Source organism: Anopheles nili, chromosome 3 (genome assembly GCF_943737925.1).
Source record: "Anopheles nili chromosome 3, idAnoNiliSN_F5_01, whole genome shotgun sequence".
NCBI classification, from domain to species: domain Eukaryota; kingdom Metazoa; phylum Arthropoda; class Insecta; order Diptera; family Culicidae; genus Anopheles; species Anopheles nili.
Window position 1 is genome coordinate 63,532,895 of NC_071292.1, and position 22,870 is coordinate 63,555,764.

The window sequence follows — 22,870 nt, forward strand, 5'->3', positions numbered from 1 at the left end:
CAAATATTGGGTCGTTTCCCATTCGATTTGATCAACGGTGGGCTCGATGAGTAACGTTCACTAGAACGCCATTGTCGAGCAGCAAATTCCGGAACCGCGGGTCAATTGCACTCGTCAAGGAGCCGTTTTCCACGCGGTTACGTAATGCTATTCGATCAGAACCCTCACGGTTAAGGGTGCTTCATGCACGCGCCACATTAGCAAACGACCGGTCCGACGTGTGATTAATTAGCGCGCAATCGAATCGAGAGAGAGAGAGAGAGAGATAGGGAGCGAGACCGTACCCTGTTGTGGGCAATCGAATGGCATTAGGCTAATTGCAGTGATCGCGGGTCTCCAGCGATTACAGGAAAATCCGCGTGGTCGCCATTTTCCGAGAGCCGCCATCGATAATGTGCCGCTGGCTAATGAGTCAACGTGGCTGGCGAATGGGCTTCGATGAAATCACGCTTCCAGGCTTGGGAAGCTTCAAAGCAGGGGAGGAAATTATCAATTTTCCGTATGACACCGAGTCATGAACTTTCGTCATAGTTTCCGCGTCCAATTATTAAACAATTTACAAGAGGTTCTGGGAAGGTGCTAAGGGAAACTAGAACGTGTGGATAATGATACCCGTTTGGGTAGCTGCTATAAACTGCCCGGTGGTTCTATAAAATATAGAATGTGCGACTATAAACGAGCAATACTAATTAGCGAGTGCTCGACCAACGGACGTAAACACTTATTAAGATAATCGTCCTAAGAATGTTGGTTTAGAAGTAATTTATTGGACCAATTGGGGGTTTTTTTTGCTTAGCTGTATCTTAAAGAGAATAAGCTACTTTTACTACGACAAAAGTGTACGAAAATCGTCTCGAGCAATCAATTTTGAAAGCCATCTATTTGCGTTGGATTATTGCTGATTTTATCGTACCGTTATAGCTACTGAAACCAAGCCTTTCTAATCAACTCCCCCTTTTTTCCGCCACATATGAGGCATAAGGGGGTGGCAACAAAAAAAACTGTAGCTTTTTGCATTAACGTGCCGCTCTCGATCACCCTCACGACGAGGAAGTTTCGAATTAGAATGGCATCTCGATCGTCAATCGGACGCTCCAGCTAGCACCGGGTGGGCCCTACGTGACGAACGGTGACATAAGCGAGCCTGATGCACATCAAAAGCGATTGTACTTCCGGTAGGCTGATTTCGCTTCCCACCTAACCGCATGTAGCTTCGTTTTTTGTTTTGTTTGAAGGGCTCCAAACCCACCACTAATATCGTTGATTAATTCACAAATCCGATTCTGCCCAGCGGTTCTGAATTATGCAACATTCTCCTTTGAGCGGCGCCGGTGAGCCTGTTTTTTTCATCGCACTTTGATTTTGTTCCTTCTTCCTACCTTCCGTAAGAAAAAAAAAGCCCTTTCGGAAGGCCAACGGATCGGATCGAGCCCGCGTTTATGGCGGCATCGGGTTATTACACCACGATCGCAAATGATCGAGTCGATTGGGGAGTTAGATAGTTTTTTTATTGTTGCATTCGTTACTTATTCATAATCATCCATCCACCATCGGCAAGTGTCATTTAAAGTTCTGTGAACCGAAACGTGTTGATAAAAAACAAAACCAAATCCCTCAAAGCCTGCCCTACATGCCTGCCTTCCTTCAGCATCAAATATCGCACCCGGGCTGCTCAAACGCTCGTAGGGTCTCGTCAAGGTTTTATGCTGATCGTTCGCCGCGATGTCTGGTCAGTTGCGATGTTCTCCATGCGTGTGTGCTTGTGTGTTTCCTTCATTGTTCCCCTTCAGACTCAGCCCTGCTGTCGGCTCTCGATCATTCGATGCACAGCCCGGGGGTGAATGTTTGTTGCAATCACGCGCACGGAAGCGATCGGAAGTAAGGCAGCAGCATCGCGTGTTTGCCCTCCCCGAAAAGCTCCGACACCAGGTGCCGGAAAACCTTCCAACGCGACCGGTGGCAGACTGGAGGCTGAGCTTGGAGCTTGTGTGTTTTTTTTTGCGTTGCCGCTCAGTTTTGCATTTGACTTATATATGTAGTCTGTTTTTTTTCTGTTCATGTGTGTGCTGTTGCCGTTCTACATCCACGCCGCCGTTGCACATTTGACCCTGCCCCGGCTCAAGGATCAGCGTTGCACGAAACGAAGCAACCCGACGGCTTTCGTGCTTCCGATAGCTTATCAAGGGGTGGTAGTAGACGAGTGTGGCAATGAGGAGGGAGGGGGGGACTCGTCAAATCGGATTGGAATCAAATCAACCTCCAGTCGTCTCGGAATCCGCTGGTAGATTGACCACTCGGCGAGCTTGGCGTACGTTCACGCGATCGCGCGATCGAGGATCAGGAAGGGCTTGGATAAGGGGTGGTGCACCCCCTCTCTGGAGGGTTGTTGCGGAACTTCTGACTCATCAGCGTGCGATCGATTCCATTTCGGTGGCATTTGATGATTGGCGATGATGAGCTTCCTTTGTGCGTTTCGTGATGCGATCGGTACGATTTGTTCGCTAAACTGTTCTACTAAAAGCTCACCGCGAGGTAACCAATCAATCGCCTAGGGGCAGAGGAGAGGAGAAGAGTGGAGAGGAGCGTGTAGGAGAACAAATCGTGAGCTGCCTTGGGGACGGAATTACGGTTTCTCCGCCAGCAGAAGGAGATTTCCGAGCGTTACGAGCCATTTTTTGGAGCTCTACCTGTTGCTGATGCATGTTTGCTGTTTTTTTTTCTCTCCTCCATCGTCATTTTGATTGCGAAGCGAAGGGGAAGGCCGTGCCAGCGCCATTGCTTGTCACCCCGGAACGAATCAACCCTCCGATGTTTGGGTTACCTTTCAGAACGCCTTCAAACCCCCCCACGGGCCAAGGAGCACGTCATCTGCATCACGGCAATCGGCGCGAATTTATCGAGCGGTCCTATTTTAGCTTTTTTTTTTTAGTTGTTGCTCTCACGTAGGTCTTTGGGGTTGAAATTTGCAACCCCCTTAAAAAACGGGGCCGGATGGCAATGAACTGGCCACGAATTTGCAACCCACCGTGTCCTCGAGCCGGTGGCGTGCCGTTGACGTGTGAGCGAGAGAGCCGTAAAAAGAAAGAAAGATAGAAAAAAATTGCGGCCCGCCGAACCGAAACTTTCCGCGCGAATCACGCCAAGATGCCGACCAACACCTCCAGCGTGTCACGAGACGTCGTGGCGAGAGATCGCGAAAACGCACCCCCGTCCTCCGAAGGCCACCCGCCCACCCACCCACCTACTCGATCAACGGGAAGGGTGAAGCATAAGTCGCATAATGACGCTGAAAACCGCGACCATGGTCCAAGTTCAGCGTCAAGTTCGTACCCTACAGGTCTACCCGCTTCGCTATGGCCTCCACCTGCAACACCGCCAGTGGCATATGACGGACGACGGGGATGTGGATTAGCGCCGTCATTCGTTTGCTGGCTCTTTCACCCCTTCGAACGCTACCTCGAGCAAGGACTCGGTATCCTTCGGGTTGCCTTCCAGTGGACGGCATGAATGGACGCAATCTTTGAGCGCCATTCGGGCTCGAGAGTGTTTCCGGGTTTCTGGGTGGGTGAGGAAGTGGTGAGCAGGAACGCAAGCGGGGAAGGACTAAAAAGGGTTCGTTAGATGGGAAAAGGATTCGCCGACGAGAGCATGGAAAAATGCATTTTGCAACAGAACTTTTTGCAAGAATTTAAGAAGCGTTCATGCGTTCGTTGTGAGTCATTTAAAGGGTGATTTTAAATGAAATGAATGTTATAATCACGTCTCTAATATACTGCAAGCTAATGGCACTTATCTACATTCCAGTTCAGTCTAGTTCACTATGAAGAATTTGCTTGAAAACCCTCCAAAAGGCGGTTGCCATGGCGACCACTTCCTAGAACGTCAGTTAACTCATGGTGAGTAAAAAAAAAATCTCAACCTCTCTAAGAAAAAAGGCGCAAGTGCTCCACTGAAATCACAAAAAAAATGGAACCTAACCGCTTAACATTGACAGACGATGCCTTCGACACGCATTTAAGCGTGTAATAAAGATAATTTCCCTCTTGCTTCGGCACGACCGCCAGACGAAGGTGCATTATCATTTGTCTTTCAATTACGAGGAAATAATGCCACGCAGCCTTCGGACCTCCCGCTCCTGGCATTGACCCGCCTGCATCTGTTTCCCCCCCCCAGGTCGCTCCCCTACCCCAAGGAGGTCCTCCACCGGAACACCGCTCAATCACGCTGGGCGACATAATTTTCCCACCTGATCGCGGTCGTCTGCGGTGGCCCTATTAGCTCGATTAGAGTTACGGATTGTTTGAACAGCTGGTGCGTCGAAGCCAATAAATTAAGCGCACCAGTTGCATTTAACATTTTTGCCCCCCCCCCCTCCCCCCGTGTCCCACCTCCAGTGGACCATAAATTGCCCACCCCCGTTGGTGAACGACACCCGACACTAATGGGTCCGCTTAGTACGCCCAGGTTCAAAGTGTCAAAGTGTGCCTGCCGGTGGCGAGAGGATTCGAAATCAGTGCGTTTTGAAATGTGGTTCGCATTGATCGATCGGTCGTTCCGATCGTAGCTTCGATGCTGGTGATGGGCTTTGGCACTAATGTGACGGCGCACCTCATCTCCTCACGGGGTGCGAGACAATCGAACAACCTGCTAACGTGACCGGCCCGGGTTCGGTCGAGAGATAATTCGCTCGATTGAGGTGGGCAACAAAAGCTCGGCCTTTCGGTGGACGGCTTACATAACGCTTCCACCGCTGCTGGTGCTGGTGATGATGGTGTTGTTGGTGATCACGATCACGCGCCCGTCGGAATCGATCATCTCCGGATCGCGTTCGATCCACCTGATGGTCTGATAGCGCACAAGGGCAGCCAATGTTGCAGTTGCAAACCAGCAGGGCTCGCACGAGCTCGCGAGTCTCACAGGTGCTCCAGAATAAGTGCACGGGCCGGGTGCGAGACTGGCACAGGTTCTCCCACCACCCACGGGGCGACTGCATTCCACGATCGGTGTTTGCACTTGCATCGATGCTATCGGCATTATTAATTATTGAAAATTGCACTGCCGCATTCGTGCAGCTTCCCTTCGCTCGCTTTAGGTCAGCCTTTCGCTTGCTTTGGTTGCAACACACGTGTACCACCGTAGTGAGAAGGTCCTCACCGTGAGTCCTCCTGGCTGGAGCGTCGGGGAGCGATCAATCACCCGCACGAAAAAAGCATTTCAATGTTTGTCCTCGCACTGTCACCGGCTAAGGGTCCTTCTGCTAGAAACAGGAACTCACCCGGACCCGGACACAAGCGCCAGTTCCGGCTCTAGGGGACCGGCTCTAGGTCGGGTTGAAATAAATTACGCACCGAGAGAAGGGCTCCTTCGGAGAGCCCACGCTATGTTTCTTTTTCTTTTTTGTTGTTGCGAGAACTTATTCTGCCGCCAGAACGTTGTGGCGATCTGTGGTTGCCAGTTCCGGGTTCTGGGCAGCCGGTGGAGAAAGCAATTTGTGGTCAAACCCGCCGGATTGCGGTGTATCCGTAAATATCCGTAAATAATGACCCGAGACAAAGTGGCTAAAAACTGCTTCGCACACTCGATTATCGCCGCGCGCATTAGCCTGGAAACGGGGCGCGTCATTAGCGCGTCATGAGTGCCGGACACTCGAGCCACCCTTTGTGGGGGTGTGAGGTGTCAAAGGGGGGGGGGGGGGAAGGGCGATGGAATTGAATTTGTAATAACTAGTGATTATTGGATAACTGCATATCAATTGCGGTCAAGAGTTGGTCGCCGGGGCACTGATTTAATGGCGGCTGGCGTTTAGCGCAGAATGATACTTTACCTTTTTTGTTCTTGCGGTTTTTCGTGCAGCTCGCTTATCGATTGTTTGCACGCCATTTTGTCTCCCACACCCTCCAGTTCCACGGTGGATAATGATAATGTGAGATTGATGCTAGAGTGGTGCTGCAGTGTGGAAGGTTTTAATGCTCGCACGTTTTCGCTTTCGCATAACTGCCCTGCCTAGTGCCTAGCTTTCGTGTGGGGGTGGAATTTCGATGACAGTTTTAATGCAGTTGTTCTCACTGCCCAAAGCTCACCATGCTCGCCCGCGCAAGTGGTGGTGTTAGTGGGACGCAAAAACCGCCATAAACGTGTTCTAGCGCGAGCTCGTGAAAACGCGCCGATGGTGAAATTTCGTGTCCGGTTTTCCGGGCTCCGTTTTTGCCCGGTTGTTGCTAGGCTCCGTTTGGCGAGCCGACCGCTGAGTTTGAAGGTCCAATGTTGCATTATGGGCCGGTGATGAGTGTATAACTCCCGACCGGTAACGTGTTCGCAAGGCTGCAGCACGTCGGTCGGGCGTCGAAATAATAGGTGTGAACCGGAGCCAGTTCCGCGCGACCACCGGGAAAGGGAGTTTGGCTGGGCAGTGGTTTCGAGCCTTCGCATTATACCGTTTACCTAATGGTACACCGGGTTGCCGGCGGCGATCGGTCGCAAACGAAAGTTTTATGAGCGGCGGGACCGATTACATGCGGTGCCGGATGGTGGCGCGTTTTGGCAGGGCGGAGATAAAAACATAATCATTTTCAGTTTTATTAACGTGCCGCTCAAACCAGGAGCGAATTGCCAATTAGCACGTGGCTTCAGCGAGGGTCATTGCGGCGGGTTTTTGGCAGTTTGGTGAAGTTTTTGAAACAACACGTGTACACGTTTAGCAGTGTTGTTTTTCACGTGCTTTCTTTTTGATGCAGCTCATTATAATCTGAGTGAGCGGATTCATTGATGAGTTGTTTCTCGAGTTTTTTTATTTATTTTGTCTGCAAATACGTGTAGGCTAAGTGGACAAATTAATTACAATTATAATGTACTTAATTTTCCGTTAAACATGGTAATTGTTAGCGCCCTCTGTACTGTGGTAGAAAAAGCTGAAAAGTTTCAATGAAATGTTTCACCGCAGAACTAATGAAATATTTCAGCCAGATCGTAAGTTTGCTTTCTCGTTTTCCCGCTACCATGACGTCACTAGGAAAATTGGCAATAATTTATTCGTTTTTTTTGGAAAAAGAGGATCAAAAAACAGTAATTTAAATGTATTGCGCCTATTAAAGCATTCTTTACAGAGCTTTGAAACGAAATTTCAGCATCCTACATCACCGGCTATTTAGCGCGCCCCGTTTTTGTGCGCTCATTAATGGTGCGGTAGATGCTGTAGATTATTGATGAGCGACGACAGCGTGATTTCGGCTTGAGCAACGCGATCCATCAGTGCACCGATGGTCCCACCAGCCGAGTAATCCGCCTGGGAGTCAAAAATCGACCTCAGTTCGCTGAGCTCCCCGAGAATCCGTTCGCGAAACACCGGATCACTGGAAAACCGTCCAGTGACGGATGCAATCCCGTCCACGTCTGACTTCCGCATTACCGTCAGCACTTGCATGAGAAGCGCGAAGGGTTCCGGTCGCGGTCGAACCACCGGCGTCGGAAAGGGCGTCGAGGTATACCCGAGCGGCTCGAAACGGGGTGGCGTCCCGGGAGGTGTGATGTCCTCGGGTGGGGTGACACTCATGCCGATCGGAAAATGGTCCACCAGATGGCGCGATTCTCGTGGCTGGAACTGGTGCTGCGCGACAGGCGAGAGCAGAAATTAACAATTCTAAAAAGGTGTGCTTAAGAGAGTGTTATTTTTGGACCGGATTCACTTACAGGCATCGACGAGGGAACGCGAAACGATGGCAGTGGGTTGCGGAGCAGAAAACTCGTCTCCGCGAAGGGCTCCCCGAGAAAATCTGCCACCGCTCGGTGCATGGGAAGTAGCGCCTTGCGAAAAGGCTCCAAGAACGGGTGGCATTCGTGACGCGCGTAGCTAAGCAGCGAAATCACGAGCGCACCAACGCGCTGGGCCAACGCCACCAACAGTTGACAATTTTGATGAATTCCAAACGATTCCATGCCCACAGGACACTTCTTCTTGTCGTTCGTAAAAGGCTGATAAATCGCCCGTTCTGTGACAGGGAAATGTTTTCGTGAATGAGGTTGCCTACTTGGATCCGGTCTGACGTCACACTTCAAAGCCGTCAAAGTGTCTCTTTCATTGGTTGCTTCGACAAACAGGGTTTTGGGTTCGCTTTTAATCAATAAAAGCAGACCTCTCGCCCCGGGTCGATCGATCTTGGCGCAGAGAACAAGAAAAAAAAACATACACTCACCTCGCGGAAAGTAAAGCGATAATCAGCGCGAGATGAAAGCGGCGATCCATTTCAAACGCGAATCGAAACCATTTTTCACGGATTGCACGGTACCTTCTTTCACCGCCACCTGCGCCTGGCTGTGTGTGTCCTGTGCAGTGTTACTCCGGGGTACGATGAAAAATATCGCCCTCAAAGGCGAATCCACATCCTTCCCGGGAACTGATATCCCTCCCAATCGGCGTATTTGTTCTTCTTCGCGGGTGGAGCGAAATAAAAAGAGACCGGCAGGAGAATGAAGCGAAAACATAACGCGCCCGCAAACGGAGTAATCAATCTGTAAACAGTTTGGGGCTTACCGTTCGTTGATTATATTTTTCGTTAATGGTATCGAACCGGTGTTGTTTCTTCCCTGCTGTCCTTTTCTTTTTTTTTTTTGCTCGTGAGCGCCCGTGCATCCTGTCGTCCGTTTCGTTTCTTTAATCGGCCGGTTTGGTGGGTGGCGGGTATTTATTGTTTCTCTTGTCGTGCTTTTTTTGTTGTGCTGTTGTTGCTTTTTGGGAGACCCCACCTCGTTAGCCGGTGCTGCTCGGTGGTCGGTTTTTCCGCTGCTCGGTGAGGTGTGAAAAGCGCTCATCCGCTCCACGCATTTCCCCGCAGAAGGACGCCTTTCGCTGGCGGGATATTATTACAGCTGCACCGTTAATTACAAACAGATTGAGGAAACGGCGAGACGCGCTGGACGTTTATCCGCCGTGGTGATGGTGGTGGGGGAAAATGGGTGGAAAATTCCATCAAATGAACAGCCCGTAACCGAAGGGAGCATACCTTGCCGCTGTGTAAGCACCGTGTGAAAATGCACCACAGAACGTTGGTTGGTTGAACGTGGCTCCGAAACGAAACGCTCCGGTTGTAAGAAGAAACGAGTGAAGATAAAGAACGATGGAGACAGAAAGAGAGAGAGAGAGAGAGGGATAGATAGAAAAAAAAACAACACACTGGAAGGAAGGCAGAATTGCAAATTAAAACAAAAACCTACTCGAAAATCCTCCGCTTACACGACGATGAAATGTTGCCCGTGCAAGGGAGACAGAGAGAGAGAAAGAATGCTAGAGAGAGAGAGAGAGAGAGCGTGCGAAAATCATTGAATTGCGCACAACCCCCGCAACCGGTGCCGCTTTCCACCCACGCGTTCAGGCACTCCCCCAGCCCCGGGCGATATTTTCGCTGGATATTTGGATTAAAGTACGGCACGGGCGAGGACGCGTGTGGTAAACAATTGCGGATGGTGAGGCCGCGCTTCCACAAGATGGCGGGTGCGTCTTCGAGCGGATAAAATTCACCCCCTCCCCACCCTGTTTGGGGGTGGTTGGCTTGGAGACGAGAATCGGTACACGCTCGGTTTTGACCCCAACGTCACGCACTCACATACGCACAGCGGGAAAACGAAGTAGGCGCGAGTAGGGTTTTTTTTCTTCTTGTTTTCGTTCTCGATGTTCTGCTTGCTTTTTTTTCGCTTTTTTTTTGGCAAGCCATACACCGCCATCTTGCCGAAACGCTCGTCACGTAAGCCGGGCGTAAGTCGGCGTGCTTTCCGCTGGAAGAAACCGCCGACGGTGAAAACCACCGCCTTTCGCGGACGTTACCCCCGGTTTGAGGGTGAGATTAAAACCACCCCCCTGTGCCGAGGCCACACAACAGGGAGCTGGGGGAGTACAAGATCACTCCCTACCACCACCCACCACCGCCCCCCCCCCCATCCACCTTCAAAAACATCCCGTGATCGATCGAACCTTGGACGAACGAACACGCGTGACGAGCGTAAGACGCGCTTTGTCTCGAGCTTCAAACGAGAGCAATGGCTGACCTCGGTGGGTGGAAAAGCGAAGCGGGCACGTGGGGCTGGTGTGTGTGTGTGAGGGGGGGGGGGGGCACCACAATCGATCGAAGCCGCTTTAACGGGCGGAAAATGGGGGGAAAAGCGTCGCCTCGAAGCAGTTTGATTATCTTCCCCTTCGGCGGGTTTCGGTTAAGGGCCCCCTTTTACGCCTGCTTCCATTGAATGTGGCCCAATAAAGGTGGTTGTGTGGGAGGAGAGAGAAAGAGGGCGGGGGGGGGGAGCGGGAGCGCTGGAGGGGTCCGTAATTCATTATTTTAGCGCACGAGCGCACTGTTTACGCTAGCGATGAAAAGCGATGAAAAGTGTCCTTATCGAGCTGCTTTCCACCGGGGCCGCGAGATTAGTTGACATTCGCTGGGGCCTGGGGCTGGGTGGTGGGTGGGGTGGTAGGGTGGGTGGAGGGTTGGGGGGGTGGGGTTTCTAAAGCACACCCTTTTGCTCCAACACCCCGACCCGCTGCTCGTTGTGTCGCGGCTGTTATTTTGCTCATTTAGTGCTTCAATTGACGCGATTTGTGGCAACAGGATGCGGGCTTCACCCAAGCCCCAGCCAACACCCCCCCCACTCCACCTCTCTGCTCCCACCAGATAGTTATCCTTTCGCCGGGAAAGCCGCCGGTACCGAGATTTGCTTGATTTTGCTTGATTTTCCCGCAACCCTCCAAACAACCTCGCAGGAAGCGTGCGAATCAAAGTCGCGCTCAAGCCGTGAGGATAACAAGCCCCTCCTTTGTCACTAGCTCCGCTTCACCCCTTCCGGAAAATGGAGGGAAAAATGGAGGGAAAGTTACAACACGAGAACAGCGTTTGGCGCGATACGATGGTTCCGTTCGCTTTCGAAGTGTAAATAATTACTCAGCGTTTCTCCGGCGAGCCGTTTTTGACAAAGTGCTTCTTATTGCGAAGTTCGGTTGCGGTTAATGGTGGCCGCGGGGGAGGGTTTTCTTTTCCACACCCCCCCCCCCCCAACGTTCTCCCCTTTTTTGCCTCAAAACCGACAAACTTAATTGATTTCCCCCCATGGTGCGCGGATGGCGTGGATTTTCGAGCGAACGTGCACCAAAGCCCGAACGAACTCGGGGTGGATGGGGAGTTTTTTTTTTCCCACCACCGAGCACCGGCTGGCCCGGGAAGCCCGGAAACCCGATTTTCGCAAAGTGAAAAACCATTTTTCATTTTCCTTTACTTTCCGTGTTTTGTGTGTCCCTGTGGCTGTGTGTGTCTTTTGCCACGACACGGCTACCTGTTAGCGGAAGCCATTGGCAACGGAGACGCTTGCTTGGATTTTCCGACTTTTCCCTTCGGCGTTTGCTTTCCATTCAAAAAGGGAGGGGGTGGCTTTTTCGTCCTTATTCATTCCTTCATTCTACGCCGGTGTGTTCGCTCGGGACGGGCTCCTTTCCCACCTCCGTGAAGGCCACCAATCACATAACAAATTTCCTTTCTCTGTGGTCGGATTTTTCTATGCCGATTGATTTGAAGCTGGGTGGTGAACCACCGACCGCCAACACCGGTGTGCGACAAGCGGCATTGGGGGCGAAAAATTGCGTCGAAGAAACAAGGAGGGAAAACCCTGCCATGGGGTGGTGGGTGACAACGGTAAAATCGGACAATCCAGAGCCGGAGTTTTAAACCGACCATTTCAACGTGGTCGGTGGAAGCGAAACGAACGAAAGCACACAAGCGTCTGGCTGGACGTGGGACGGGGGGTTGGTGATTTATGATCCACAAATGAATTCAAATGCAAATAGAAGTTTCCTCACCATCGGCGTGCGGGTCTGGAACGGGCGTGCGGGTGGCTCGAGGGGTCAAGAAGCTGCCGTGGCATTGACTAGATGATTGGTCGACTTGTGGCTAGCAACGAGCGAAGGCACGAATGGGCAGCCGGCTCTGGCGCCGGTTTTCGAGAGGGGCGAAAATTCCAAATCACCCCCATCGTTTTGGGGGTGGAAATAACACCCAGCGGGTGTGTGTGTGTGTGTGGGTGTGGGTGGGTGGGTGGGCGTCTGCATTGTATCCATCTCGTAAGCGGTTCAAGAAGTGCAAATCAAAGTAGGTGAATCGGCGAAAGCAAATCCCACCGACGATGCGTCCCCTACGCCCTCGCAACGATACCTTCTTTCTCTCGCTTTCTCGCATCCTTCTCGCTTTCTCGCGCGGTTCGCGGGGTGGGCTTTTGTTTGCACAACATTTTCATAATTCCCCACGAATGATTTGGCAGTGAAAACACAAGCAAATAAATTACTTTACTCGCACCCATCCAAAACGCTCCGTTGGGAGACACCCCAGCGTGGTGGTGGGCGGTGGGTGGTGGTCCCCAGTGGTGCGGGTGGTTGCGTGCCAACAAGTGGTACCGAGCTCTCGAGTGTTGATGTTTTCGTATTCTTCGCTGCGGTTTGTTTTCGATGTTCGGCCACCATTCCGATCGGTCGGTCAGTTTTCTTAGTGGGCTTTTATTTTATACGCTTACTGGTTTTTTGTCCTTTTTTGTTAGTACAGCTGGTGGTGGAGCTGGGCGAGCAAAAAGAAAAAAAAGGTTCGGTTTCTTCGAGCTGGCGGTTGGTGGAAAAGCTACCTTTTGTTTAATTCGTCCTCGCTTAAACGACGGACAGGAAGGAAGGAACCGCCCGTGTTAAACATAAAGGCAGCGAGACGTTTTTCCGTTGCGGGGGAGGATGATTTATGAATTTTCGGTTTACTTTTCGCTTCGGGTAGACCCTTCGAACATTACTCATCGAGCTGATCATATTTTCAAGAGCATCCCCTGAGGATGGAGCGCATTGTGATGTTGTGTTGGTAGCGGAAAGTGCGATACCATTTGTAGCAAATACAATTTGTTGAACGTTCTTAACTATTTCCTGTTCAAATAATGCTTTAAAATGCACGTTTCTGAAAGAGAAATAAGAAAAGGCAGTGCTTATACACACCTCATCTACACCACAATGCAGACAATGTATCGATTGAGAGCACGCGCTGCATTCAATGTGTCAGTTATTTGCATCGGATTAACGGCTCCAACGTTGCCCAAAGCAACCCAATCAGCTTGCTCTCGGTTCATCCCGATGCGTTTTCCACGTCATTCCACAACCGTGTACCGTCGGTTGGCAATGTTTACCCACCGCCATAATCAGTCAATAACTGGGCTGGGCCTTTCCATCTAATAATTAACTGATATGCGCAACCACAACGCAACCGGGCGCGTAAACACACCGGAACGAAACCAAAGCACGCACGCACGGCGATGCAGTCGTGTCAATACGCGAGCACGATAAACAGACAGCTTCTCGGTCAGCCTGGAGAAGGGCCACCGACTCACCCAGTTCCCATGCCACCCACCGTTCGAGCTCGAGCGAGAGACGATCCTTCCCAAATGCCTTTCGCGCGGAATCTCCGACGGCGCGTCGAACCATTTACCTTGGGATGAATTTTCCGCTGTTTATCATCGCGCACGGTCTGATTTCCACCCGACAGGACGGACGGGCCCTCTTTGCGTCCAGATGCTGCCCTGGTGCTTCGGTGGGTTTGGTTTGGCGGGCCGCAAACCTGCCCCGTGGTGGTATTTTTAGCCCACCACACTCACGCTGATCGTGCTCGGTCGGTTGATCGTAGACGGGCGGTTCTTCTGCTGCTGCTTCTGGCACGTCCAGAGAGTGAGTGAGAAAGAGAGAGAGAGAGAGAGAGAGAGAGAGAGTGAGAGCAGCGAAAGGGCGAGTTACACGGTACAATGAGCTAGCGGCCCGTCGGAGGAAAAGCCAGGCTTTTCCTGCTCCGATTGCCAAATCATGCCCGCACTCGTGCGGACGGTTCTTTTTTTTTGCCCCTCGCGGGAGGACTTCGCTCTGGGGGAATTAAAACGCGAACCGACAGTTGGCGTATGAAATATTCCGTGCTGCTTACCGCGGCCACAGCTGCACGTCGCTCGGCTGATCCCACGGATGGAGATATAAAAATAATAATAATAGAGAGCGAAAAAAAAAATGTGTCACCACGGCGGCATTGTTTGATTACGACTTTTGGCATACTTATGCGCGATGGGTGAGCACATTTCCCGGTCCCGTACGGTTCACCGGTGGCGACGTTTATTTGACGGCAGATAAATCATCACCCAAAATCGCATTTCCCTCCCCCCCTTGGGGGTCTGACAGGAGGCTTCGGTCTTTCTGCTTTTCCTTGTTGGAGGGTGAGAAAAAAAAAACATTAGCCTGTACGGCGTGGCATTTTCCGAACGAAACTGCGCTAGATTGCCGCGGATCAAACAATTAAGTGGCAGTAAAACCATGCACCACGCGTCACGCGATCGCGCAGGCCGCCCGCGGCCGAGCTGCGTCTACTCGCGTGAGCTGCGTGAGCGCCCTTGCGCGATCGCGCTGAACGCCGTAGTAGTGAGTTTTCCCGCACCGAAGCAGGACGCGCGTTGTCCGCGGTCCGGTGTGCGCTAGTATTCGCGTGTGCGATCGTGCACTCGAGCTCGTGTGTGATCGTGAGGGAAACGGAGGCACGCACGGGAAAAGAGACAAAAAAAAAACAGCAACCGGAAATGGCAAAAATCAACAGCAACATAGTGTTAAGCGCCTGCAGTTTTCCACGCGCAAAGCCGCACAGTGAACCGCGTGCCGCGTAATTGGAAAGCAGGACACCGCGCAAAATTCGCTGAAACTTCGCCCCCTCCCCATTTCCGGGTGGGCTTTTTTTATTTTGCTCGAAAGCACGGTTGATGACATTTGCCGTACCCCGTGCATTGAAATTAAGGTACACATCCGGTGACAGGACGGTTCGGCAGTCCGGGGCCACAATGGGCATTTTCCGGTCAGTTTGCTTGCGTGTGGAACAAACGTGAATGTGGAGGCGAGCGCCACCGAGGGTGAGGAAAAACACGGGATGAGTGTAAAACAATTAAATTTTCATGCACCCCACCCCGATCACCCTCTTCCCACCCCCCCCCCCCTTTCCCTTCCACGTGATGTGCTGTGATGTGGAAATCGGCTTCAACCCGAGCTGGCGGTTTGGTGAAGTGAAAATAAAAGCGTGAAAACGGTCGCACACTCTCTGGTGGAATAATTTCAGCAAACGAATAAAAGAAAGCTGCCGAGCGTGTGAGGGGTGGTGAGTGTAGGGAAATAAGCACGCACACACGTCCCCACGTTCGTTCTCTCGTGCCCGTGAAACAAAGTCAGACACGAATTTTGGGGTGGAAAAGTGGAGCGAATAAATTCGCCCACGGGAAAACGATTCGCCCACGCCTACTGCCAGGAGTAGCCGTGCCGAGGGGCATTTCTGCGCTTCCACCGGCGTTTGTGTGTGTGTGTGTGTGTGCGTGTGTTTGTGTGCCCTTTTTCCCTACAAAAAGCCCTGACAGGTATCCCGGAAGGATTCCCTGCACCCGGCACAAGCGAACAGGCGGCGGCCTGTGTTTACATGGCGAGGTTAATACATTTAATGCTTCATTAAACAACTGTGATTGCTGCTGGTTGCGAAGCCACAAACCTGTTTATCGGACCCGGTTTTGGGGAGGGCGGTGTGCGGAAACCCTCAGTTCCGGGCTGGTGTTTTCTCTCTCTCTCTCACACACACACACACACTCACTCGGACGATTTGCCGTCGCATCAGGCTCCATTTTCCCGCGCTCCACATAAGCTATCACCATGACGACGCGAGGCATTCGAAGGAAAAAATCATACCTAGCGGAGATCAAGGTGGCCGTGATCGGGGCACCGTGCGTTGGCAAGAGCGGTAAGTTGTGAGGTTAGGTGTTATTTTTTGCTCCCTGCTGCTGCTGCTGTGGGAAAACTAGCTTTAGCGCGGGTTTTGGTCGGAACTGGTGGTCGGAGGGCTTTACTTGCTCCCCGCTACCAAACCACATTGCGTTCACGGGCGCGACCCATGCCGGTGGCTGTAATTACCGGTGAGGAAAACGTGGAAAAACAATCAAGCGTTTGATCCTGTCGAGAACGGTGTCGATATTAAACGGGGAATAGGGATGATGGATTAGCGTCATTTAGTAATTGAACATCGTGTTTTAGTGTTACGAGTGGAGGTCCAAATTAAAACCTTTTGAAATGATCGCATTTATCCTGGCTGGAGTATCCTTCGTGTGCGTCAATTCACGTGTATTCACGTTTTGCTGTTTTAAAGCCTTTCAATTTCACAACTTTCCATGGTTTCTGAAGCTTGGCGAATGAATTTAAACGAAGCTATCTTGGACGGCAACATTTTTGCATTAACAAAATACCAAATACTCCCACGTACAGCGGAGATTAAATAATCAAGCGCACCATGGCGTGCGAATAATCGCTCGAAAGGAATTCACCAACAACGAGACCGATCCTCCTGGAGAGAGGACGAAACCATTTAGCACCAACTCACCAGCCGGGCTTGGAAAAGAGATATTTTACTTACTAATAATCCCAACCGGTGCGATTTCACGCGGATTCGCGTACGTAAGCAACGCACCAGCTAAAGGACGTCAGCAACCGAAAGGCGACGTTGTTCGCGAAATTAGTCTATCGTTCAGCTGTCATCGAGCTCACGAATCCCGTCAATTACTGTCCGCGTGGGTAAGCCTCTGTCCACTCTCCCTTTGTTTCCAGGTGTCGCAAAGGACGTCGCAACGGTAACGATGATCCTCGGGAGCGGTGTGCGAATTCACGCCTGTCAGTTGCGCGCGCGCGCGAGTCTACCGAAAAGAAAACCCCGGTTACGGAGTTTTCCGACACTTCGTCTGTCCCGGGTTTTCTCGGTGACTTTCTCCACCCACCACCGGGGTGGGGCGTTTAGCCTTCGCAAGCGACATCCGTGTGGAATAATCTCCTGTTAAGCGTTTTGTTGCGCCAAAAACGACGAGAAAATCGCAAGAACGCCAAGAAGCCCCCGGCCAACGGAACGGACAATGCCAATAATCTGGCCTGACCTAGGTTTTCAATCACCGCCTCGCGAGCGGGACGTTCTCGTCCCGGCGGGTGCGTTTTGTTGTCCAAAAATACCCGGCAAACAGCGGAATCGATGGGAAGAAAGAGAAAGCGAGCAACGCAAAAAGAAAAACACAACCCCCGAGCGGCCACGGAACAAGCAGCTGGTCGGGGAGATGAGATTAAGCAGGAGGTGGGTGGAAACGCACACACTCGCAACACCCACCGAGAGGACCTTGGCAGAGGTGACCTGGGAGGGCCGATCACTTAGAAACTAATTTTAGCTCCACCACGGCTGATTGGATGCCATTTGTCGACAAAAACCCACCGCGGTTCATGGAGAAACGGGCGTTCATTCGGTTCATAAAACCGACACCGAGGATTCCGACCGGTTCGACTCGGTGTCGTAAATAATATCTGCTTGAGAGCATTTGCCATAAATTACTACCTACCCGGGTGTTAGTTTTGCGTTTGAAGGAGAAGAGTAAGCAAACAAAAAAAAACACACGGAAACAAGAACGCCTGTAAAATCACTCATAAATGTGGGGTGGCGTTTTATTTGATCGAGCGAAGGCATGGGCAAGGAAATGGTGGGAAAAAAAAGCACTGGAATCGAGCACGGGAAGGAGCGAGTGACACGTTTACGATGCGCCAATGGTAAATTATCTGTTTATTGACACCCGAGCGGTGAAGTGTTGATGAGGCTAAGATGATGGCGCTTCATTTTCCCGCGTGTTGATGGCCCGAACAATTGCTGTCGGAATGGAAAAGCACCAGCAGTGCAAACACACACACACACGCCTTGTGGGGTAGATAATTTTATGGTCATTTCACTCCCGAAAAACGAAAGCTCACACGGGGTTTCCCTGGGCCTCGCACGCCATCACAGGATTCGATGGGGCCCTTTTTTCACGCTCACTGATCTCCAGCATCAAAAAAGGGATCCGGCACCCGGCAAAGGATGCTTCTAATTTCTCGCCTCACCCGCACGGCAGTCGTAAATTTATTCTTCCGCAAGAGGTGGACGACCACAAGCGAGCGAGAAAAAAAAACAACCACCCAACCCCGACGATGGGAAAGAGAAATGGAAATGTTTCCACACTATAAAACGCCCATTAACCCTCCGATCGGATCCGAGTCGCTGGCGCTGGGACAGAGGTCGAGCTGGTTTTCGAACTGGACGGGGTGTGATATGGGGGGTGTGGCTCATCCCCACCCCCACACTTTGCGGGTCTAAACACGCCGGTCTAACCTCGCCTCTAAACCCATCCACTTCGTGTGACGAATGGGATCGACAGCTGCAAAACGCGGTTCGTTTATTAATTTAACCGCTTCCGAAGCGGTACACCTGCCGCGGGATGACTCGCCAGCAATGGACCACGAATGGCGTGAGTGTGTGTGTGTGTCATTTTTTAGGAGGAGGCAGAATGTTATGGGTTTTCCTTTTTTCATCTATCCAACCTTCTAGCGCTGCCACTCGACCTGAGCCAAATGAGCCGTGTTCATCATCGGAAAACTCGCGCATTTCGCGGAGGTCATAAAGAGCGAAACATAATCAGGCGTGAGTCAGGCGAAATGGGCGGCTTGGAAACAACAGCAACAACCACAAAAAAAAACGATAGAAAACATCCTTCCGGGCGGAGATCATGCGTGTTTTAATTGATTGTCGAGACTGACCGGGTGGAGAACCGTAATGAATGTATCGCACGGGGAACATTTATTGGCTTGTAAAAAAATAGGAAATCACCCTTTACTAATTATGCACTCGTAACGGTGCGACAAAATGATGCGTAAACAGTGATTTGTTCAACTCGAGAGGGTTTGGGAAGGATTGAAACCGATAAATTATTGCACATATTGACCTTGCTGATAGATAATTCTAGTGAACGCAGCAGCTCACATTTCCGCTAGGTTCTTATTACGGGGAAATCAGGACATTGATGATTCAAGCGGTGGAATATGCCAAAAAATGAAACCTAGAACGAGAGGCATTTGGTCAGAAAAAAACCTGAATAAAAAATAAACGTTCAACGACCACTTCGCGGGACGATCAGAACGCGTATTTGAATAGCGACGCTCGAACGGACGCAACTCTTTTCCGATCGCTAATTGAACAATTGAGCACTGCAAATATCGAGTGGCAAGATTTCGCAAAAGCATAATCCCCGCTGGCTGGCCTCTTGAGGAAGATGGCGCTCTGGTTTTTTCCCTTCTTTATCCTTCCTCATCCTCTCCGGTTCGGAGCCCGGCATCCTCGGTTCCGATTTATTTGCCCACCAGCATCCGCGGGGGTAAACAAATCAAACCGATTGGCTTCCCGGCGCATCTTAACCGTCGCTCGTCAATGGCCCATAGCCAGAGGGCTTTTCCGTGCGCCTCGGTTGCCGGACTGTTGGCGTTATCATTGCGCCTGGTGGCGGTGTTACCGGTAATTGGCTCATTGAATTATGCCAACCGTGGCCGGAATGCGAGATCCTGCACCGGTTTGGTTCGAAATGGCCGGGAAATTCCGGGAGTAGCGCTTTTTGGGAGTTCATCTACCGAACGTTTCGTCAAATCGCGTTCAACAAGACGAGCTGGAGCGCTGAATAGAACGACTGAATGTGCTCGCTCTGTGTGCATCTCATCATGAGTGGGCAAAGATTAATATTGAGAAAGGCAGCACCAGGAGCAGAAAACGACTCGAAGTTGATTAGGAAAAGCTGAGGAACATCATGCTTTGATTCGCTTTGCTTTTTGCACCGCTCACGTTAGCTTCTTTCCGGTGGAATCTAATTTCCACCAAGCGCACCTTGGCTGCACGAAACCTAATGTTCGCCTAAAAAGAACCAAACTACACTAGCGCGCCATTTTGCCTCCCGCGAGACTTCATCGAACGTTTTGCTAATGCGTTTATAATGCCGGTTTTCGTTCTTCTTTTTCCGGGCAGCCCTGACGGTGCGCTTTCTGACGAAGCGCTACATCGGCGAGTACGACCACCAGGCAGGTAATTATCTTCATCAAGCCCGCGTGCAAACGTGCAGATTTTCATTAAAACCGGTTCTTCATCAACCCATCCTTTCGATCGTACGCACAATGCGGTGGAACAACGGCACGGTTCATCGGACACACCTGGCGGGCACAGAGAACCGACACAAATATGAAATCATGGTCGATGGTGAGGCGGTCCTGTGCGAGATCTGGGATACCTGCCCGAAGGTAAGTGGTGACACGTGGGCTCATATTTCGTAATGGCGCCTTCCTCGCAATGTCCCAGCTGTGTAAGAAACCATCCCGTTCTCGGGACGACCCGGAGCGTGAGATCGAAGTAGCCCGAAGGGTTGCTGACGTCGGCGCATTGTAGCAACCAATGAAGCCTGCGTGCACGGGCTGTCAAACTGCGAGTCAAGCGCGTGTGTGCGTGTGTGTGTTGGTTTGAGTGCACCTTTCGAGCGTTAGAAGATGGACGAAAGCACACAGAATGTACCGAGCGAGCGGTTAACGGCTGGTAGCGTCCCATCGAACGGGCAATTAGTGCAGGGATTGATGGGAACGATAATCACGCTCTCGGGCACGCTCTACCAAGCCGTTGCCGGTGACGACGGTGGATCCGAGGCACTGCTGCAATCACTCCAGCACGTGCACGACCGATTGGTACGGTTGGTGGACCAGATCGAGCCACGGGAGACATCGAGCGAACCCAGAACCCAGCGAACGAATGCGGAGAGTGTTGGCGTCTTCGCACCGAAAGGTTCGTCGACGAGAAAGGACGAAACCACCCCCGGACTAGGCACGGAAGCAAACCGCACTGCTTCGTTTGTAGCACCACCGGGATGGCGTGAAATCAAGGACCTCGAAAGCTATCTGGCTGGTGGGGCCGGTGACGAATCGCTCGATGTGACCGCTGGATCGGCTCATGAACAAACGCACAATTTTCGGACCTTTGATGCGGCGCTAGCCCACAGCAGCCCTCGAGTGGTGGGTGATTCTATGGCCGGTGGGAAAACGACCGGGCAGACGCACGTGATGGCCGCGTCGTCGAAGCGCACGATGGAGGAACTGCTAAAGGGTCAGTTTGCGATCCGCGAAACGAGCAACTACGCGCTGCCGGATGGAAGCTTTCAGAGAAGCACGAAGACGATCACCGGGCCGGATGCGTCCGTGTTGGCTCGTTGTTCGCAGCAGCTACTGGAAACACCCGCTTTGGTGCTGGGAAATCGCACGAATGTCCTCCCGAGCGCCCCGATGGAAACCGAGCTACCTGAGGAGCCGAATGTGGCAAAGAAAGGAGCTTAGGCTGTCCTGGAACGCCTCAAGACGACATGGTTGAAATTCCTTATGACGCTTGCTCGCTTAAATTAACCGTTTTGTATCACTCAAGATAAACCGATTAAATTGAGACTTCCTTCTCTGTTTCTTTTTTGTTCCCCTGCTGTCACGTCTGTGTGTGTGTGTGTGCGTTTCTGTGTGTTCGATTCTATCCCGCAGATCGAAGAGCACGCCGAAGCGGTCTCATCGCCTAGTGCCACTTCAGAAGCGGTTCAGTGGGCAGATGGGTTGCTGCTCGTTTACTCGATCACCGATCGTGATTCGTTCAACTACATCCGGAAGGCGAAGGAAGAGTTGGCTGGTGATACGCCGGTCGCGCTCGTTGGCAACAAGGTCGATATGGTGCACCTGCGGCAGGTCAGCACGGATGAGGGCGAAATCCTGGCGAAGGACACCGAGTGCAAGTTCTTCGAGATCTCGGCCGCCGAGCACGTGTACCAGGTGGCGGAAGCATTCCTCGAGCTGTGCCGTGAGGTTCTAACGGCGAAGCGAAAATCGAAGCAGAGCTTCATCGACAAGATCGACCGAATGCTGAGTGGTTCGCGGGCGTATAGCCGTGGGAAAAGTGATAGCATCTCGCCGAAGGACTGACTCACTCGGCCAGGGGGTGTAACGGTTATGTTCATTCTTGCTAGCTGAAGGTTTATTTTTCCAGGTGGTTTATTTTAGTAAATTTCGTGCCGTTGTGGGAGAATAAAGAATTTTTGGTGGAGAAAAACAAAGAGAATGTGTTCACCGTTGCAATGCGTTTGTTGTACCATCGGTGTTGGGAAAAAAGGGACGAAAATAAATCAGGTCGTATGCAGGTGCAGCGACATTTAAAGCAGGTGTACGCTGGAGCTCCGAAATATCGAAACTGCCCACCCAAACTGCCCAGGAATGGGCGCAGCAAAAGGATGTGGAAAAACAAAAATGCCCACCGCAAATGCGACCCCCAGCCCACGGGGCGACGAAGGTTGACGGAACGTCACCTCGAGAAAACCGCCGGCGACAATTAGCGCTGCAGACCGGAACGGGTGCATGGCGCGTTTTGTTTTCCTTCTGCATCATCGTTTTTTTTTTATTATTTCGGTTGTTGGAAAAAATCCGCGAATCGCGTTCCAAAAATAGCAAAAAATAATATGCCCACACAAAACAAACGCCGTGAAGTGGGTTGCAACAGAGGCTGCAAAAGCATCGCCTACAGCAGGAACAACAACAGCAACAGCAGCAGCAGTACCAACAATAATAATAATAATAAAAATATCCGTTTCGGGTTTCGCGGTTTACGGTTTCGGTGGATGATGGTGGGCTACATTTATTATTTTCGCGTTTTTTTTGTCATCGGCACTTTAACGATCCTCGCAGCACTTTTTGTTGTTGTCATGGTGATGCTGTGTGTGTGTGTGTGTGTGTGTGTTTGCGTGTTGTTGTTATGTGTGAGTGTGTGTGTGTGTACACAAGCTGTCAAAGCTACGGGAGCGTATCCGAAGCCAGAAACGGGATCACGTAGCGTCACGTTGGGGTGTCGATTTCGATGGAGGCGCCTGGTGACCCTGGCGAACCGCGCTGATGAAAAAGTCATTTCGATGCCAGGCAGGGGGGAGGGGG

At 51.5% G+C, this 22,870-nt stretch overlaps 2 protein-coding genes across 3 annotated transcripts; one reads left to right on the plus strand and one right to left on the minus strand.

Annotated features, from left to right (window-relative positions):
* Positions 1–7,171: 7,171 nt before the first annotated feature.
* On the minus strand, positions 7,172–7,932 carry LOC128724809 (uncharacterized). Its single transcript, XM_053818530.1, has 2 exons — positions 7,687–7,932; positions 7,172–7,603 (listed from the first exon to the last, which is right to left on the minus strand). The coding sequence occupies exons 1-2, from the start codon at positions 7,930–7,932 to the stop codon at positions 7,172–7,174; spliced, it is 678 nt and encodes a 225-aa protein (XP_053674505.1).
* Positions 7,933–15,709: 7,777 nt separating this feature from the next.
* LOC128725213 (ras-related and estrogen-regulated growth inhibitor) lies at positions 15,710–21,984 on the plus strand. 2 transcript variants are annotated; one of them, XM_053818938.1, is made up of 4 exons: positions 15,710–15,797; positions 19,902–19,958; positions 20,097–20,174; positions 21,459–21,984. In XM_053818938.1, exons 1-4 carry the CDS (start codon positions 15,710–15,712, stop codon positions 21,869–21,871), a joined length of 636 nt encoding a protein of 211 aa, XP_053674913.1. In that variant the 3' UTR covers positions 21,872–21,984. The 2 variants fall into 2 exon arrangements, with proteins under 2 accessions (XP_053674913.1, XP_053674912.1); XM_053818937.1 differs by having other exon boundaries at positions 20,097–20,170; positions 21,440–21,984.
* Positions 21,985–22,870: the final 886 nt, after the last annotated feature.

Coding starts and splice junctions, on each gene's coding strand:
- LOC128724809 (XM_053818530.1), bottom strand. CDS start 7,932: ATGGAATCGTTTGGAATTCATCAAAATTGTCAACTGTTGGTGGCGTTG. Junction 7,604..7,686: donor GCGTTCCCTCGTCGATGCCT/GTAAGTGAATCC, acceptor CCTGTCGCGCAG/CACCAGTTCCAGCCACGAGA.
- LOC128725213 (XM_053818937.1), top strand. CDS start 15,710: ATGACGACGCGAGGCATTCGAAGGAAAAAATCATACCTAGCGGAGATC. Junction 15,798..19,901: donor ACCGTGCGTTGGCAAGAGCG/GTAAGTTGTGAG, acceptor TTTTCCGGGCAG/CCCTGACGGTGCGCTTTCTG. Junction 20,171..21,439: donor TCTGGGATACCTGCCCGAAG/GTAAGTGGTGAC, acceptor TCTATCCCGCAG/ATCGAAGAGCACGCCGAAGC.